The 20,470-nt window shown below is 41.9% G+C and overlaps 2 protein-coding genes across 2 annotated transcripts in view; one reads left to right on the top strand and one right to left on the bottom strand.

Annotated features, from left to right (window-relative positions):
* Positions 1-8,594, bottom strand: part of aacs (acetoacetyl-CoA synthetase) — a 66,543-nt gene extending 57,949 nt beyond the window's left edge. Inside the window, 3 exon segments of the mRNA XM_061766862.1 lie at positions 4,602-4,722; positions 5,274-5,377; positions 8,339-8,594. Coding sequence (XP_061622846.1) covers positions 4,602-4,722; positions 5,274-5,377; positions 8,339-8,480 — 367 coding nt within the window. The 5' untranslated portion in view covers positions 8,481-8,594.
* Positions 8,595-19,857: 11,263 nt separating this feature from the next.
* Positions 19,858-20,470, top strand: part of gak (cyclin G associated kinase) — a 50,548-nt gene continuing 49,935 nt past the window's right edge. The window contains exon 1 of the mRNA XM_061766858.1: positions 19,858-20,199. Within this exon, the coding sequence (XP_061622842.1) occupies positions 20,058-20,199 (142 nt within the window). The 5' untranslated portion in view covers positions 19,858-20,057. The remainder of the gene's footprint in view (positions 20,200-20,470) is intronic.

Here is a 20,470-nt window from a genome sequence, read left to right as displayed (position 1 = left end):
GTTAGCACATCTGCCTCGCAGTTCTGCGGACTGGGGTTCAAATCTGGCCTCGTCTGTGTGGAATTTGCATGTTCTCCCCGTGCCTGCCTGGGTTTTCTCCGGGCACTCCGGTTTCCTCCCACATCCAAAAAACATGTAGGGTAGGTTAATAGAAGACTCTAAATTGCCCATCGGTCTGAATGTGAGTGCAAATGGTTGTTTGTTTATATGTGCCCTGCGATTGGCTGGCAACCAGTTCAGGATGTACCCCGTCTCTCGCCCAAAGATAGCTGGGAGAGGTTCCAGCACGCCCGCGACCCTAGTGAGGATAAGCGGTACGGAAAATGAATGGATGGATATACAGTTAGCCTAGCATTTTTCAACATGAGTGGCCATTCGTATGTGATCATTTTTATATCAGTTTTGTCCGAGGTCAGTTTTGTCCGAGGTCACGGAAATGAAATGGATGCGTCACGGAAATTAAATGGATGCGTTTACACCAATACGACTAATAGTGGTGTGCGAAACCGCTACCTTCTATTAGAAATTACTGGCTGCATGCTTACACAACACTGTATACACTTTTATTTGGCCACAAAACAAGCGGACAACAACTTCTACGCTCTCTTCAACACGCACGCTGATCTGAGCCACGTGGGGGAGAGCCCAGCGCTGAACCTTCACCAACCTTATTGTTTGACTTTGTATTTTCGAATAAATTGTTAAACTTTTCATCCGGCCCAATCATTGACGTTCTACCTCGACCAGAATAAAAGAACCGGGCAATAGATGTTTGTACGGCCGGCAGGTTATACCCGGGCCGCGACTTTTCTTTGTTCTCTTTTCCTAACCACTAACACTTCTTAGCTCAAATAAATACTGTATTTGATAAAAGTGCAAACGGGAGAGGAACTGACAAAATCACATTACACTGATATCGGGCCGATACAGGGACAGTATCGCCGATTCCAATACTTTTTCACATGCATACATTTTACATACTGACATTAACATTTTTTAGTTCAGATAAATATTTATAAATATTTGATGAAAGCGGATATCATAAGGAAACCAAAGTATTGATCTCATTACATTGGTATCAATCCGATAAGTACATTTCAGGATGAGTATTGCGGACAACAGTACAAACATTGCAGCAGGATGGCAGTGGGGAGTAATAGCAGCCAATGGATGGAACCATAATTAGATTAGTGCTCTACAGGGAGGGCGAGAATGGGAGCTATCTTAAGCCAGCACACACACACACACACACACATACACGCACGCCTATCTGTTGCAGAGCGAGGTAATGTAATAAAGGTGATGTACATCTATCGCGTTGCCGAAGCACTCTCGACATGAAGGATAAGAAATCACAGAAATCACAGAAATAAAAATTAAAAAAACACACACACAAACACACATATATCTGTGTGTGTATGTATGTATATATACATTGGGTACGGAAAGTATTCAGACCCCCTTAAATTTTTCATTCTTTGTTATATTGCAGCCATTTGCTAAAATCATTTAAGTTCATTTTTTTTCCACATTAATGTACACACAGCACCCCATATTGACAGATTTTTTTTTTTGCAGATTTATTAAAAAAGAAAAACTGAAGTATAACACAGCTCAGTATTTAGTAGAAGCACCCTTTTGAGCTACTACAGCCATGAGTCTTTTTGGGAATGATGAAAGTTTTTCCACACCTGGATTTGGGGATCCTCTGCCATTCCTTCTTGCAGATCCTCTCCACTTCTGTCAGGTTGGATGGTGAATGTTGGTGGGCAGCCATTTTCAGGTCTTTCCAGAGAAGCTCAATTGGTTTTAAGTCAGGCTCTGGCTGGGCCATTCAAAAACAGTCACGGAGTTGTTCTGAAGCCACTCCTTCGTTATTTTAGCTGTGTGCTTAGGGTCACTGTCTTTTTTTAAGGTGAAACTTCGGCCCAGTCTGGGGTTCTGAGCACTCTGGAGAAGGTTTTCGTCCAGGATAACCCTGTACTTGGCCGCATTCATCTTTTCTTTGATTGCAACCAGTCTACCTGTCCCTGCAGCTGAAAAACACCCCCACAGCATGATGCTGCCACCACCATGCTTCACTATTGGGACTGTATTAGACAGGTGATGAGCAGTGCCTGGTTTTCTCCACACATGCCACTTCGAATTAAGGCCAACAATTTCTATCTTGTCCTTCAGGTGTTTTTTAGCATACAGGCTTTCATGCGTCTTGCACTGAAGTGAGGCTTCCGTCGGGCCACTCTGCCATAAAGCCCAGACTGCTGGAGGACTGCAGTGATCTTTGGGTTCTTCTTTACCTCTCTCACCAAGGCTCTTCTCAACCGATTGCTCTGTTTGGCCAGACGGCCAGCTCTATGAAGGGTTTTGATCATCCCAAATGTCTTCCATGTCAGGATTATGGAGGCCACTGTGCTCTTAGGAACCTTAAGTGCCGCAGAATTGTTTTTGTAACCTTGGCCAGATCTGTGCCTTGCCACAATTCTGTCTCTGAGCTCTTCAGGCAGTTCCATTGACCTCATGATTCTCATTTTCTCTGACATGCACTGAGTCAAAGGTCTTATATAGACAGGTATGTGGCTTTCCGAATCAAGTCCAATCAGTATAATCAAACACAGCTGGACTCCAATGAAGGTGTAGAACCATCACAAGGATGATCAGAAGAAATGGACAGCACCTGAGTTAAATATATGAGTGTCACATCAAAGGGTCTGAATACTAATGGCTGTGTGATATTTCAGTTTTTGTTTTTAATAAATCAGCAAAAATTTCAACAATTACTTTTATTTTCTGTCAGTATGGGTTGCTGTGTGTACATTCATGAGAAAGAAAAAAAGAACTTAAATGATTTTAAACAAATGGCTGCAATGTAACACTGGGGCTGTGGCACAGGAGGATCTAGTATTATTGTATATCTGTGACCTGGAAATGCATCAGTCTATTAGATAGGGCGTTGGCTTGTCTAAATGGAGCGCCTCTCCTCACTTCAACAATGTTTTTTGGCATCAAGACGCCACAGGATTGTGAATTTGCAAGTAGCGAATCGCGAATAATCAGTGAAACATCCTCCATCCATTTTCATCCACTTATCTGAGGTTGGGTCACGGCAGCAGTAGCTTAAGCAGGGAAGCCCAAACTTCCCTCTCCCCAGCCCCTTCGTCCAGCTGTTCCGGGGGGATCCCGAGCCGTTCCCATGCCAGCCGGGAGACATAGTCTCTCCAACGAGTCCTGGGTTGTCCCCTGGGCCTCCTCCCGGTGTGACATGCCCAGAACACTTCAACAGGGAGGCGTCCAGGGGGCATCCTAAACAGATGCCCAATCCACCTCATTTGCCTCCTCTCGATGCGACTCTGAGCCCCTCCCGGATGACTGAGCTTCTCACCCCATCTCTAAGGGAAGCCCGGACACCCTGCAGAGGAAACTCATTTCGGCCACTTGTATCCACGATCTTGTTCTTTTGGTCTCGACCCACAGTTCGTGACCGTAGGTGAGGGTACGAACGTAGACCAACCGGTAAATTGAGAGCTTTGCCTTTCGGTTCAGCTCTTTCTTCACCACAACAGACCAATATGGAGTCTGCATTACTGCAGATACTGCACCGGTCCGCCTGTCGATCTCCCGCTCCATTCTTCCCTCACTCGTGAACAAGACCCCGAGATACTTGTGCTCCACCACTTGGGGCAGGATCTCATCCCCGACCCGGAGAGGGCACTCCACCCTTTTCCAACTGAGGACCATAGCCTGAGATTTGGAGGTGCTGTTTTCATGCCAGCCGCTTCACACGCGGCTGCGAACTGCTTCAGCGAGAGTTGAAGGTCGTGGTTTGATGAAGCCATTAGAACCACATCATCTGCAAAAAGCAGACGTCACCAAAACGAACCCCCTCAACACCTTGGCTGTGCCTAGAAATTTTGTCCAAGAAGGTAATGAACAGAATCGGTGACTAAAGGCAGCCTTGGCAGAGTCCAACTCTCACTAGAAACGTATTCGACTTATTGCCGGAAATGCAGACCAAAGTCTGAAACCGGTCGTAGAGGGACCGAACAGCCCTCAGTAGGGGGTCCGGTACCCAATATTCCTGGAGCACTCTCTACAGTACTCCACAAGGGACACGGGCGAACGCATTCTCCAAGTCTACAAAACGCATGTAGACTGGTTGGGAAAACTCCCATGGACCCTCGAGGACACTTATGAGGGTGTAGAGCTGGTCCAGTGTTCCACAGCCAGGACGAAAACCACACTGCTCCTTCTGAATATAAGAATCGACTTCAAGATTGACAATCCTCTCCAGAACCCCTGAATAGACCTTACCAGGGAGGCTGAGGAGTGTGATCCCCCTATAGTTGGAACACACCCTCCGGTCTCCCCTCTTAAAAAGGGGGACCACCACCCTGGTCTGCCAATCCAGAGGCACTGTCCCCAATGCGGTGAAACACATACGGGAAATAACAAAATTTTTAAATAAAAATAATAAAATACTATAACTAATACAAATAATGAAAATGTTGCTATATAGGTATTTACAATATTAGGGCATCCATTTTAACACAGTTGTTTCCAATGAAGTGTGTCTCTCCAGTTTGTGTGCGGTGTGTAGTACTTACTTGCAGCATAAAGAGCAACTTTGTCCTGCTCGGTGTGTTTGAGCAGGTTCTCTGCGTAGTTCAGGCGAGCGCCTGAAAACCACTCGGGAACATCTGAAATTCGTTTGGACACGTCCACCACCTGGAATACAAAGACACACACACACAAAAACATGAATGTACAAGCAACACACACATGGAGACACACGCACATAAACACATATATACAGACGTAGACGAAAGACACGCACTCATGGACACGCGAAAACACACACACACAAGGAAGGACACACACAGATAATCACTAAAAGACACACACAAACAGACAAACATGGACATGCGCAGAAACACGCATACAAACGTACACACACAAACAGACACACATGGACATGCGCAGAAACACATGCATACAAATGTACACACAACACACGGAGAGGCAGACACACATAGATACAAGTTACAACACATAGATACATATATACACACAGTGAAGATTTTAAAGCAACAGTAGAAAAAAAAATAAACACACTGTGACGAAGGTTCCCCCCTCCCCCCAACCTTGCTTGTGCACGATCATTGTTCTATCTAAATGGGGCAAGCTGCAACGGCTGAGTTTTGTGCTGTTTCTGTGTGGAAGTACACACTGTCACAATATAATATACATATTGCTACATTTTATTTAAACTTACTCACCTCGTGGTAGGGTTTGGAGCTGACCACACCGCAGAAGCTCCACACACACGACCAGAACTCGGCGTAGCAATCCACTGACCACTGGTACAAGTCCCGGTAGTTGACTTGTGGTAAGAGACACAAACACCATGGGTCAAATGGCAAATCACCATTGCGTAATTTACCCCTTTTTGCAATGACTGAAAAGCGACAAAGGAAAGGTGTGGCACTTTTACACTTGCAAAGAGTTTGTGAATGCTAATGCTACATGCTAATAGCTGTCATGCATTTTCTGTGTACATGCATGTGCCATTCACAGGCGGTGCTTCATGGGGTGGCATGTGACATTGACGAGTCTATGTGTGAGTGTGTGGCCACGTGCTGTGGCCGACAGCTTCAGTGTGCGCGTTGCGTTTGTGTTTTACGGCTCTCTCTGCACATGTGGCTCTCCTTTCCCACATGCGAGGGCATTAGAGGAAGTAATTATAGCTACTATAAGAACCCATAAAAAATTATTTCTTTAAAAAAAAAAAATATGATAGCAGGGGCGTGAACGATGAACTGTGATTTAGCAGGGAACACTGTACCTGTACTTCCTTTCCTATTAGCCTGAACTTTGGGGCCCATCTTGTGGCATCTTGAAGTGTTATGGAATGAGCACAAACAACCCACAAAGTGATTATTTCCATGTAGAGTGGTACCTTGACTTACGAGTACCTCAACTTGTGTGTTTTTCGAATTATGAGCCATTGTGCTTGATCAATTTTTTATTTTATTTTTTGCTTGATGTTGCGAGCCAAAATTCAGACATGCAAACACTAGGCTTTACACGATTAGGATTTTTGGGGCCGATCACCAATCAGCGAGTTTAAAAAAATTATAACTGATCACCGATCCGATCACAAGATGGAGCAATGTGTCTATTTAAATGACATGTTTATTTACTGTATATACTTGTGTACTTAATTGCTCAAAAAATATATTTACAATAAATAATGTATCTTTGTTCATCTATTTATGCCAGTGAGGCACAGTGACAGACAGAACAAATGAATGGTCTTCTATGAGATGGCAGGAAGTACATACAGTAATTAATGTATCCACTTTTTGTGACATTTTTGTTTGTTGGTGTGCCGTGAGATTTTTCAATTGTAAATTATGTGCCTTGGCTCCATGAAGGTTGGAAATCACTGCTCTAGTCCGATCGTGTATTCTAATCAGTCAGGTCAAACCAACATTACAACATGACAGAAATAATGGGTGCTAACTTACTGTAATTAAATTACTTTATTGTAATTAAATTACTTCACCCACACTGAAACTTTAGAGCATGATTCGACAGAACGGCGGCATGTTTACGTGCAACCGTTAGTGCTAGCACTAGCTTGCTAGATTGCATAACGTTTTTGTTGCCTGCTTGCAAGTCGTATTGTATTAAAAGTACGGGAACATACCTCAAGCAAGCCTTAAAAGAACGTCCTCTCCTGTCCTAAGTACCGGTAACCACCAACACACGTTCTTCCCCATTTAGTCCTTATAATATAGTCGGAGCGATCCACTCCTGTTGTTGTCACCACGGTAACGAGTGTATCCGGTCGCATTTGAGTTAAGATGAAGCCCAATGATCGTAAAAAACGAGATGCGTGGTATCGGAATACAAGATTTTATTACAGTAGTCTGACATAGTCCAATCGTGAAAGAGCAAATTTGTCTTGTCGTCTGATCCGGGCATTACGTGTTGTCTGTCCCACACCGCCGACGTGTTTTTTTGTTTTTTTTACTTTATTAACCGTCAGATATTTACAGTACTACGTCAAAACACACGCGACAAGGCTAAAAATAAACTAGCTTTTGGATTCAAATATACTGTGCACAATGGCGACGCAGACTAAATGTCTTTTGCGGAGCCGATCAATGACGTCATCGATCGGATCGGCGAATGACGATATTGAAGCCGATCAGCCGATCGGCACAAAATGCTAATTATTGGCCGATACCGATCAGGCCGATAAAATCAGTGTAAAGTCTAGCAAACACCAAAGGCATGAAAAAGGTGACCAAAAAAAATAATACAAATAAAAAAAAATAAACATTGTAAGGGGGAGGGGGGTCTGGGGGGAATCTGCTGGGCCCCCGCATATCCACGTTTGGGCAGACAGTGCCAGACAAATACTACTATACATGAAAGCTGTTGTTTTTGTTCGTCTAACTGTAAACAAGAGTAGCTCGCCGTTGCTTTCACGGTAACAACGACCTTCCCAACATGGCCGCCACGTAGGCACGACAATCAGCCAGGCTGGCTTATCTCGTATTAAATTTCACCGAAAGGCCACTGATTTGCATGTATGAAAATTTGAGACATTTCAAATTTACAAGCAAGCTTCAGATATGTTACCGCTCGAGTGAAGTGAAAAAACAATGGAGCCGTTACGGTACTGCAATGCCCTGGGCAAGGAGAGCCACGGTCGCAGATGCACTTTTAGCCGTTTATTGAATGGAACAAATATACAAATATGAAATGAAAACGCTTGCAAGGAACAACTTCAGCTCCTAACATCACTCACTTATTGCCTGTAGATGCCATAAGATGGCGACAAACCCCTTTTTTTTCCTATTAGACAAGGCTATGGTCTCACTAAATGAAGCGCCACACTTCAACGTATAGTTTCAGTTAATAACCGCGAATATAGGTTACCCAAAAACATCTGTGAATCGGCAAATGCCAAACCAGAAATATGCGGGGTACATTCAATAAAGTTTTTTCGATGGGGACAGTTTGACCCAGGAACAGATTACTGTATCTCCTATGGGATTTTTTTCATTTACTTGTATTTATTTTTTTTTTTGATAAAAGGAAGTAACTATAAACCAGCAGCCAACTTAAAGGAATGTTTGTCTTTTTTTGCGGGAGTGGAAACCCTGTCTTTTATTGACACTGGCTGGCCTTGGCGGAGGTACAAAGAGCTCACTTGTCCTGCTTCGTTCCGGCCAGTAGTCCCATAATGATGAAAGAAAAAAATAAATCCACTTTAACAACACGCACGCGCACGCACACACGAACACCGAGCCAACCGAGCGACACTCACCCAGGTTGAGCCCGTGCTCGTGGTTCACCTGCCGCCTGAACTGGTCCATCCGCGTATCCCTCTTGGAGTCCGGGTACCACAGCACCTTGTTCTCCGCCTCCATGATCGTGTCGTTCTTGTCTTTGGACATGTTAGCGTCCATTCACCTCACGTCGGTCAGTCTGGCTGAAAGCTACCAGTCACCTAGCAGGTTTGTGCGCGTGTGCGGCTGATAGAGAAAATTGTCCGCTCGGACTGGCGAGACGTGACATACGTACGCGGTGACGTCACGAAAAGTGCGCATTCAAGATCACAACGTGTTTAATAAGCACCGCATTCAAAGCTGCAACGCGAAGCCGTGTTTTATTCATTTACACTGCGTTATTGTAAGTTTATTCATCGTTTCTCGTATAATTATTAATAAACATAATAGCATAACTGTTTCCAATGATTAATTACTTTTTGAACAATGCTGTTTTTTGTAACCCTGTCGAACCAAGGGTGCCACATTTCTTACATCGTAATTACGGTAAGGCCAAAACATTCACGCGGTCGTCATTTGTGAATTCGCTAATTCTCTTTTTTTCTTTTTTTTTTTTACCAATCCACCTTTATTTGTTGGGAAAACAGAGCTATTTGCTGTTTTTCTGCTCTAGCCTAAGCTTTGGCACCAATTTGTGGCATTCTGGTGTTAAGTTGTTGAAGTGAGTTGAGGAACTTAATTTAGACTAGTGATGAGGCTAAGCGGTACGGAAAATGAAATGAAATTCTAAGTGTGCGAGTACCACTCGTGGTACGTGGGCTCTCTCTAGTGGAACGTGAGACTAAAAATCACTGAATTAAATAGTAAATACAAATAAAATTTACATTTAAAACCTGACATATAATCAAACATATTCGAATGAAGCATGAAGAAATATGCAGAAAAAAGCTTTTTTTTAAATCCAGAACAGTACTTCTCTCGCCCACACTCAGCTGGGATAGGCTCCAGCCCACCTGCGACCCGAGTGAGGATAAGCGGAAAGGAAAATGGATGAAAGGATCATACCAATGGTAAAATATGGTGGTCAAAGACCTCACCTGAATCCTATTGACCTTAAAAAGGCGGTTCATACTAAAAAAAAAACAAAAAAAAACTCCAATGTGGCTGAATTACATCAATTCTGCAAAGTTGAGTGGGCCAAAATTCCTCCACAGTGCTGTAAGAGACTCATTGCAAGTTATCGTAAACCCTTATTTGCAGTTGTTGCTGCTCAGGGTGGTCCAACCAGTTATTAGGTTTAGGGGGCAATCACTTTTTCACACAGGGCCATGTAGGTTTGTATTTTTGTTTCTCCCTTAATAATAAAAACTGTCATGGTCTGTGCCCTGCAATTCCTTTTTTGGAACGTGGGTGGCGCTTTGTGCCTCGCCTTTCCCTCTCTCTCTACCCAGCAATCATCACCTCCTCGCCCGCGCACTTGTTACAAATCAGCACTCATCACTGCCTGTATATAAGCCTGCCAGATCCAGGAATCCAGCGCCAGAGTATTGACACTTGTGCATGGTACACAGGTCAACTTGTGATTCATTCTTGTGTGATTACTTGACTTCCTGCAATTGTACTGATCCTCTTATGTTCTTCTCCATCTCCAGTGTTCCTTTCGTGTCTCCTGCCTCGCTGTCTGCTCCAGCCACGCCGCCAAGCACTTCCACCTGCCCGTGCTCCCGCTTCCTGCACGTTCCCTGCTTCGACGAACCACCATCACTCCTCGAGTATTCTACCCCTGAGCTACCCCCTACTAAACCATTCTCATCTACTTCTTCCGCCTCCGTCTGCTTTTGGGTCCAGTCCAATATCAAACGATTACCAACCGTGACAAAAAAAATAAAAATTTTAAAACTGCATTTTGTGTTTACTTGTGCTGTCTTCAGAATCAGAATCATCTTTATTTGCCAAGTATGTCCAAAAACACACAAGGAATTTGTCTCCGGTAGTTGGAGCCGCTGTAGTACAACAGACAGTCAATTTACAGAACACTTTGGAGACAGAAAGACATTGACAAAAAAAAAAAACAGCCACTGAGCAGTAAGGGGTTGCTAGTTATCTGGTAATGCCGGTACATTTTTTTTTTTTTAACAATTGTGCAAAAAGATGCAGAGTCCTCTAGCACTTAGAGCAGTTCGAATGACTAATATTGCAATAGTCCGGTGCAATGACCATTGTGCAAAGGGCGCTGAGACTTCAAGGAGTGTATGCGGTTTAAAGTGACGAGTAGTGCGATAGATATGTTTGTTGTTGTATTAATTGTTGTCGGTAAATATCTTGTGTCGATGTTACCAAAAATTGTTTTAAATGTTTATAAACTATTTTGTATTCATTTGTGATTGATAATAAAAAACTTGTTCTTTGTTTTTTTTGTTTTTTTATATTGTAAAAGACATAGCACTCAAAATATTTCCTGTTTTATTTACATAAATGTATAACATAAGACATTAAATAATTTCCATGACATTGAGCTTGTTCGTAATGAAATGAGATTTTTGATTTTGTATATCTAACTAAAAATGACTAAAATTGAAGTTGCTGTTCAGTACTTGTTTCTTTTGAATTTTAAACACTATTGATTAGCTTTCCTTAAGTATTATTAGTTTTTAAATGTACAGTAAAATATATAATATTACAGTACAAAAGTAATAACTAAATATATATTTTTATTTTATACATATTTTTGTTTCTCTATAGATAAGCCCTCTATGTCCATTACCTATAGCTTGTTTATTATCAAGGTCTTGAACGTCTCCCCAGCGTGCACACGCACGCTAGCCCTCACGCGCACGCCGCACAACCAGCCTTTCAAGAGAGAGAGCCGGGCTGTGATTGGCCCATGGGTGTCTGGTTCCACATCAGCCGACAGATGGCTTCATGTCGGGGGGGAGGAGGAGAGGAGGAGGAGAGGTGCGGTAGGGGGAGTGTGGCGTGTATGGTCCCAGCTCTGGTTGCCATTCGGTCATGGCTCTCCGGCGAAAGCCAATCGGAGAGCGAGGAGGGGGTGACGTTAAAGTGGGTGTGCCCTATCAGGGAGCAAGGAGACAAAACCGCCTCATTGTGGTCTGCTGTATGGCAAGCCCTCATAACATTTAACAGCTAGACTGGATATGTTGCAGATATCTGAAATTCGCTTTTGCCTAGTCAATGATAAGATTTCCATAACTATGCTCTTCCTAGCCACAATTAGCATTTCAAATATCTTCCAGGTCATTTCGCCGAGGACAAATGAAGCCACTTTTCCCAGTACCTGTATGGGGTCCGTCAATAACGACGGGTCTGTGTGGATGGTATAATAATGTGACCCAATGTTTAAGATCATCACCTGGCACCGTGAGGGACCAAGGTTCAAGACTGCGACCAGACCATCCACCAACATCTCCCGGACTAACGGCTGTGGTGTCCTTGAGCAAGACACTGATACCCCGAACTGCTCCCTGGGCACCTAAGCTGCCCCCTGCTCCAGTGGGTTCCACTAAAAAGTGTGTGTGTTCACTGTGATGGGTAAAATGCAGAGAACAAATTTTGTGTGGATGCATGCATGTTCATGACAATAAAGGTGATTCTCTTCTTCTTCTTCATTATCTACAATTCAACTGCAGATATCTGCTACGTGGAAGACAGAAACAGCGATCCCTCACTATATCACAGTTCACTTCTTGCGGAATCAGTGCATCATGGATTTTCTTTTTTTATAGGTCGTGTAGTGCAGTTACTCACCATGACCATCTCTGTTACGGTTAGCTTTACTGGCTATATGATTTTATGTGGCAGCAACGACTAACGTAAGGTCATTTTGGCTCTTTTTCTTAACAGTAGTGATGTTACGAGATGTGCACATAAACCCCTCATGCACGCTCCATTCAAAATGTTTTTTTTGTTTGTTTGTTCTTTTTTTACAACAGTTGCAGTCAGCTCATAGTTTGGATACAGATTTTAAAGTTTGTATACTAGATTTTTGGAGAGTGCTTATTAGTGGTGCACTGAAATTTCAGCCACCAAAATATTTCATTCTCTTGGGGGGCTGCAATCACTCAAGCCCCCTCAACCCCAGCCACCCCGTTCGTATTTACATGTCTCATATCATATAGTATTTGTGTCAATAAATGATACATGGGCGGCACGGTGGCCGACAGGTTGGCGCCAGAGATGTCAAAAGTACTGCTATTCAGTACTTAAGTAAAAGTACTGATACTTTTGCAAAAAACATCCATCCATCCATCCATTCTCAACACCGCTTATCCTGGTTAGGGTCGCAGGGCGCTGGAGCCTATCCTAGCGGCCATCGGGCAAAAGGTGGACTACAGCCTGAACTGGTCGCCAGTCAGCCGCAGGGCACATATCGACACGGACCACCATTCGCACTCACATTCACACTGTCACTGAGTGAGAACTGAACCCACGCTTCCCTCACCAAAGTCAGGGGAGTGTACCACTACATCATCAGTGACTTAGTGCAAAAACAACTGGCAAAAGTAAAAGCGGTGAAGCCACTCCCTCACTTAAGTAATAGTACAAACTTATAAATTAACATAAGTAAAAAAGTAAATTGACATTTTTCAATCTAATAATAAAATACATATAGTGAGATTTTTGTATCTTTCTAGGTGATTGGCATGCTTTCTCTGGGGGCAACAGTGGCAATAACAAAAATAAAAACAGAAAAGACGAGCATTTATTTGTGCTATTGAAATGAAGTTATATAGAGTACAGAATCCATCCATCTATCCATTTTCTGTACCACTTATTCTCACAAGGGTCGCAGGGGAGGTGGAGCCTATCCCAGCTGACTCTGGGTGAGAGGCAGGGAACACCCTGAACTGGTCGCCAACTAATCGAAGGGCACATATTAACAAACAACCATTCGACTGGTTCAGGGTGTACCCCGCCTCCCGCCCGAAGATAGCTGGGATAGGCTCCAGCAGCCTCTGACCCTGGTGAGGATAAGCGGTACAGAAATGGATGGAAATATATTGTTAACGCTCAAACGTGACATAATTTATTGCCGGTGAGCCAGAATTCAACAAGCTCGGTTCTAAAAAGTTAAAGGGGTTCATTTCTTTACAGGCAAATATAATCTTACCTAAGAAAGGTTATTCCCAGTTCAGAGTTCCCCTGTTGTGATTGTATGACGTGTGTGCAACCATACACAGCACAATGTGCAGGCATCCTTGCTGTTTTGGTTTTGCGACCGTGTCATCCGTCCACAAACATGGAATGCGCTGACACTTTGCCCCCACTGGTTTAGCTACATGGAATGTGCACGCGGCTCAAAAGGGGAGTGTTGTATATACGTCTATGCGCTTGACCCGCTTACTTCTGTTTTTTTCCGCGTTGTGCTTTTTACGTCGCGTCGTCGCTAACTTTAGAAGGTTTTAAAAGTAACGAGCTCATTATTAAAATGTAAGGAGTAGGAAGTACAGATACTTGTGTTTAAAAAGTAAGGCGTAACAGTAAAATGTCGCCAGAAGAAGAAATACTCAAATAAAGCACAGATACCTGGAAAATCGACTTAAGTACAGTAACGAAGTACAAGGACTTCATTACTGCCCACCTATGGTTAGCACATCTGTCCTGGGTTCAAATCCGGCCTCCCTGTGTGGAGTTGGCATGTTCTCACCGTGCCTGCGTGGGTTTTCTCCAATTACTCCGGTTTCCTCTGACATTCCAAAAATAATAATTCCATTAATTGAAGACTCTAAATTGTCTGTAGGTGTGAATAGTTGTTTGTCTTTATTGTATGTGCCCTGCAATTGACTGGCGACCAGTTCAAGGTGTGGCTGGAACCGCGTTATAGCAGAGAGGATCATAAAAAGGGAGTATGATGTCTCCAGCTAGCACTATCTTAGAGTCGCAAGGTACAGAGGGGTGTGCTCCTGTTAGTAGATAAATTACTAAATCCAGAAAACTGGCAGCTTCGCTTTGCCGGATTTCCCGCACTTGGATTTAGAGGAGGTTCAGCAAAATTAAGTTTTCTCATTGTTTCGCGCAAGGTCATCTTTGTTCTTTTCCGATCACTTTGTTGGGGAATCCTTTTACCACCTCGAGATTTTCTCTGGTTCTGACAAAGATGAAAATGTTCCTCAATTTCTATGCAAACAGATTTGTGCCAAAAAGAACCACACAAAAACTTTTAAATCGAAAACAAAAAACAAGACTAGTGAACAAAACTTCTTGAATTGCAAACAAACAAACAAACAAAAAAAGACTGATAGATATAATCTAACTCCAGCAAAAAAGGTTATTACTTGCAAAGAAAATATCTTTTGCTTACTACAATTATATTTGCGTTTGTGCTGCCTGACTTTTTTCTCACGTTCCAATTTCTGCACTGCTGCTGCTGCTTGACTTTTTGTGTTTTCTTTTTGGCACAAACCTTTAGAGTGCGTGGGCTTTACGAGGAATGCGTCCTCATTGGCCAATTAGGTTTGAGTGACAGCTCATGCCTGGATGTATGTTTTTTTTTCATGTCTCACTGAACAGAGCCAAAAACAAGAACACAAGATTCAATTTTCGATCACCTTAAGGAAGTGTAAATATATATCCTTTATGTTGTCAATGCTCTACTAAGAAGTAGTTAACTACTATACCGACTCCATGCATTTATCCATGCATTAAAGTTGTTTGGTGCAAACACTAAATTATTTCAGAGGGGCAAACATATGACATTAATACAAACTTAATATTGAAATAAACTATGAGATTATACAAAGGAAAACTGTCTTTATCTGTAATTATTTAATTGTTGTCAACACCTAGTAAGAAAAACTGGCTAACTTTAAAAGTAGATATTGTATCTAATCAAACTCTTGCAGGAAATCCTACAAGTTATTTAGGATTTGTGCTTCCCTTTTATGCTAATTCCGTCTAAACCGTACCGGTGATGTGTTTAATTTTATTCAGTAATGTAACTCTCAGGTCATCATAAGATGATAAAGAAATGTGGCCAATGGCCATATAGTATGCAGTACGGACGAGTCAGAATAGTGGCTAACGTTAGCAAAATAACTAACGGTTATTAGCTGCTAAATTGTTGATAAACTGTGGCTGTGCGCTTCTATGCTACGTTCTATGCGTTTTGGTCGTTTCATGCGGCGTGATTACATAGAAAGTCAATGTCGTTCGCACAGATAGACGCTAATCCGTGCCAAATGTACTACTTGTACATGCAATTATGGTATGCTTTTCACAATGAGTAGTTCTGGATTCCATACTTTTCCTTTTGGGTGAATTAAATTTTTTGGTCTGGGCTTTAAATTAAATATTTTAGGTTATAGTCATTATAATATTTTGGGGTTTAACTAATCTATTGTTGATTCTTGTGTACTATGTTGCTGTCTTTTATTGTTAATGTATTAATTTTATATTGTTGAATGTGTGCGTGAATGGTTGGTTGTTTATATGTGCCTTGCGATTGGCTGGCGACCAGTTCAAGGTGTACCCCTCCTCTCGCCCGATGATACCTGGGATAGGCTCCAGCACTCCCGCGACCCTAGTGAGGATAAAGCGGTACAGAAAATGGATGGATGGATGTTTTAACCCAGTGCAGGTGACATAAAGTGACATGAAAGGCACTAAAAATATAATGCATTGATAATAAAAAATATAACCTTTTCTGCTTTACATCACAAAATTTTGTTTCCATTTCATGCAGGAAAATGTAAATGGAACAGAGGAATTGAGGAGGAGATTGAGGAGCATCTTCTCCATATTCTGAAGGAGTGTACAAATGTTCCTCCACTGTGACCTCACTGCAAGGATATGCTGTTCATGACAAGCATGATTCCTTCCTTGAAAAGATTGCCGTTAGAGTGGAAGGAATATGTAAAATTTCAAATTCATACATTAATGTACAACCCCAATTCCAATGAAGTTGTGACGTGTTATACATAAATAAAAACATAATATAATGATTTGCAAATCGTGTTGAACCTATATTGAATTGAATACACTACAAAGATATTAAATGTTAAAACTGATAAACTTTATTGTTTTTGCAAATAATCATTAACTTGGAATTTTATGGCTGCAACACATTCCAAAAAAGCTGGGACAGGTGGCAAAAAAGAGTGAGAAAGTTGAGGGATGCTCATCAAACATGTGTTTGGAACATCCCACAGGTGCACAGGCTAATTGGGAACAAGTGGGTGCCATGATTGGGTATAAAAGGAGATTCCCTGAATTGCTCAGTCATTCACAAGCAAAGATGGGGCGAGGTTCACCTCTTTGTGAACAGGTGTGTGAGAAAATAGTCGAACAGTTTAAGGACAATGTTCCTCAACGTACAGTTGCAAGGAATTTAGGGATTTTATCATCTACGGTCCATAATATCATTAAAAGGTTCAGAGAATCTGGAGAAATCACTGCATGTAAGCGGCAAGGCCGAAAACCAACATTGAATGCCCGTGACCTTCGATCCCTCAGGCGGCACTGCATCAAAAACTGACATCATTGTGTAAAGGATATCACCACATCGGCTCAGGAACACGTCATAAAACCAACGTCAGTAAATAAAGTTGGGCGCTACATCCGTAAGTGGAACTTGAAACTCTACTATGCAAAGCAAAAGCCATTTATCAACAATACCCAGAAACGCTGCCGACTTCTCTGGGCCTGAGCTAATCGAAGATGGACCCATGCAAAGTGGGAAAGTGTTCTGTGGTCCGACGAGTCCACATTTCAAATTGTTTTTGTAAATTGTGTACGTCGTGTCCTCCGGGCCAAAGAGGAAAAGAACCATCCGGACTGTTATGGACGCAAATTTCAAAAGCCAGCATCTGTGATGGTATGGGGCTGTTTTAGTGCCAATGGCATGGGTAATTTACACATCTGTGAAGGCACCATTAATGCTAGGGTTTGTAGAAACATATGCTGCCATCCAAGCAACGTCTTTTTCATGGACGTCCCTGCTTGTTTCAGCAAGACAATGCCAAACCACATTCTGTACGTGTTAGAACAGCGTGGCTCCGTAGTAAAAGAGTGCAGGTACTAGACTGGCCTGCCTGCAGTCCATACCTGTCCCCCATTGAAAATGTGTGGCGCATTATGAAGCGTAAAATACGACAACGGAGACCCCGGACTGTTGAACAGCTGAAGCTGTACATCAAGCAAGAATGGGAAAGAATTCCACCTACAAAGCTTCAACAATTAGTGTCCTCAGTTCCCAAACGTTTATTGAATGGTGTTAAAAGAAAAGGAAATGTACCACAGTGGTAAACATGACCCTGTCCCAGCTTTTTTGGAACCTGTTGCAGCCATAAAATTCCAAGTTAATGATTATTTGCTAAAAACGATAAAGTCTATCAGTTTGAACATTAAATATTTTGTCTTTGTAGTGTATTCAATTAAATATAGGTTGAACATGATTTGCAAATCATTGTATTCTGTTTAACACAACGTCCCAACTTCATTGGAATTGGGGTTGTATGAACAGAGCACATTTACTCTAAATTTGGACCAATTGTATCAATAATGTCCAAGTAGCAATCGTTCCCAGGAAGACTTTAGGCTTTTATACTTTTTTTCAAATGATTTTGTTCTAGATGGATGTTTAGTTAATTTTTAAAAAGAAGAAATCCACTTTATTTTACATTTTTCAGACAAAAATAGTTATTCCATACATAAAAAACCCTATGTGCCTTACCTTATGTCATGTCGTCAGGTTACGTTCAGTACTTTACTATCGTGTACAGTTTTGTTTGGTTACCTGCTAAATGCAGCCCATACATTTTACGGTGTAGCGATTTCAAAAGCGATGCTTTATTGCCTCAGAATATAATACAATCAATTAAATACAATATATGATGGATAAAATACTGTATATAAGCAGACAATGTTTATTATGATATGCAAATGTATTGTTGATGTTGTGTATACAAACAGGTACAATCATTTTGGTGCTGATAAGTAATACTGCAGGAATTTTTAAGTGTGTGGGTGGCTCTTAAGTTGTAGAACTGGGATCCGGAGTTGGAAAGGGCTTGGAAGACCACGTGGTTCCCATCCTGTGCTCCACAGCAGAAAGGAAAATCTCAGCCCTCCTCAAACCTCTCAGCAATTTTCTTCCACTCCACGGAAAATGCAATGGACGTGGTGAACTATAGGTACTATTATTGTTTTCTGTGAAGTTTGAAGTAAATCTGACGATTCGCTTGGTCTCGGTGTGGCCCAGAATGTAATGGCTCAAGCAGACACCGCCACTGGAAAATCGCAAAATGGCCTGTTTAAAAATCACATTTTCATTTCAACTAAAAAGAAACATACAGACATTCTTCTACTATTTCAAGGTTCCAGTCACACATTTCCAGAGATTTACACTGATTTCTGGACAAGTAAATATGGGCTTTCTAATAAGTGTTATAGCGGGAAGCAACTATATTGAAGAGCAAAATAGCAGGCAAATTAAGTATTGTTTTGTGACAGTGACCTCTTGGAAAAGTAATTTCGGCCCTCTGTATGTTCCACATATATGGAGGACTGACAATAAAAGGCTATTTTATACAAATTATATCCATTATACAAATTCTATATAATATATGGTATGGTATAATACCATATATTATATATAAGTTGTAAAACGTTTATAAACATTTTTAAATTACATTTTTTTTTCAAATTTAATTCATTAATCATATCAATTTTAGTTAATGGAGTGGGGATACTGCCAATTTATTTTGACGACGTAGAAAAAAATAATGGTCTAGAAGCCGCATGTTGTAAAGACAAATATCCAATAGATGGCCCACTAGTGGTGTTTTAGGCAGTCGGTACAAAAACAAAATACATGTGGAATTATTTTAAAAAATTATTAACAAAAATATATTAAAAAAAAATATATAATTTTAAATATATATATATATATATATATATATATATATATTTGTTAGTATTTTATATGTGGTTACGTGGTATGATAAAATGGCGCTTGGCTTTGGGTTAACTGCAAGCCTTCCCTTTTTAACATTTAAGCCAAATTTGACGATCCGGACGTTGTCAACAACGTCTTTCTGACTATAGTGGAAATTTTGAGTAGTTGCAATTTTCATTAAGATATCTGTAAATATGGTTAGCACATCCCCCTTACAGTTCTGAGGTCCTTGGTTCAAATCCGGCCTCCCTGTGTGGAGTTTGCATGTTCTCCCCGTGCCTTGCGTGGGTTTTCTCCGGGTACTCCAGTTTCCTCCCAGAACATCCAAAACCATGGACCGAATGGTTGTTAGTCTATATGTGCCCTGCGATTGGCTGGCGACCAAGTCAGCCGAGATATGCGAACGGATGGATGTAAGAAGAAGAATGTAGTTACAGATATCTCCAATGTTCTTTTTGACTAGGCAAAATTCGATTGCATATATCTCTGCAACACATATCCAGTATGACGAAGGCTTGCCATACTTTCATGTTTATTTTGCCGACTCCCGATCACGTGGTCGTGACGTCACAGTCCGTCCAAGAAGTCAGTGCCGAACCCTCTCACGTGGTCGGCTCGTGCCGTGACGTCACAACCCATGCCGGAAGTCGGCGATGGCTGGAATGGTGTGATGGCTGCGGCCTCTCGTCGTCATCTCGGCAACAGGAAGAAAATGTTAGCAGATTTGAAACTCTTCTAACTGAACTTACCAACAGGTCCGCTCGGACTTCATCTCCCCCAACCCCAGCAGGCATTTAAGTCAGCCTTTAAAGAAGACGAAGGGGGGAGAAAAAAAAAATAAAATAATGTCGCTGTTCCAATCGGCGCTCGATTTCCTCGCCGGGCCCGGCTCGGTCGGAGCGGCAAGCCGGGACCAGAACGACTTTGTGGGGCAGATGGTCGAGCTGGGCGACATGAAACTGCGGATCAAGAGAGTGATTGCGGAAGGTAAAAGGACAACAGATGACACTAAATGATTAGTGATAGTTAGCTTGCGCTAACTAGCAGCGGGGAAGCTAAATTGATAACAACCAGTAACATTAACACTCATTTGAAGTAAATATTTATCACTAAACTCAATTCTGGCATAATTGCACTGTTTTAATTATATTTTTAAACAAGCTTGCATGACTACTGTACCTCCAAACTGTTGATATTGGCTTACACAGAAAATTTAGCTTGTCTGGAAAGTCGAGCAATTGACTGTTTCGATCACGTG

The sequence above is a fragment of the Phyllopteryx taeniolatus genome, chromosome 3, assembly GCF_024500385.1.
Source record: "Phyllopteryx taeniolatus isolate TA_2022b chromosome 3, UOR_Ptae_1.2, whole genome shotgun sequence".
Lineage (NCBI taxonomy): Eukaryota > Metazoa > Chordata > Actinopteri > Syngnathiformes > Syngnathidae > Phyllopteryx > Phyllopteryx taeniolatus.
The sequence above is the reverse complement of the archived record's forward strand: the minus strand, read 5'-3'. Positions and strand labels throughout refer to the sequence as shown.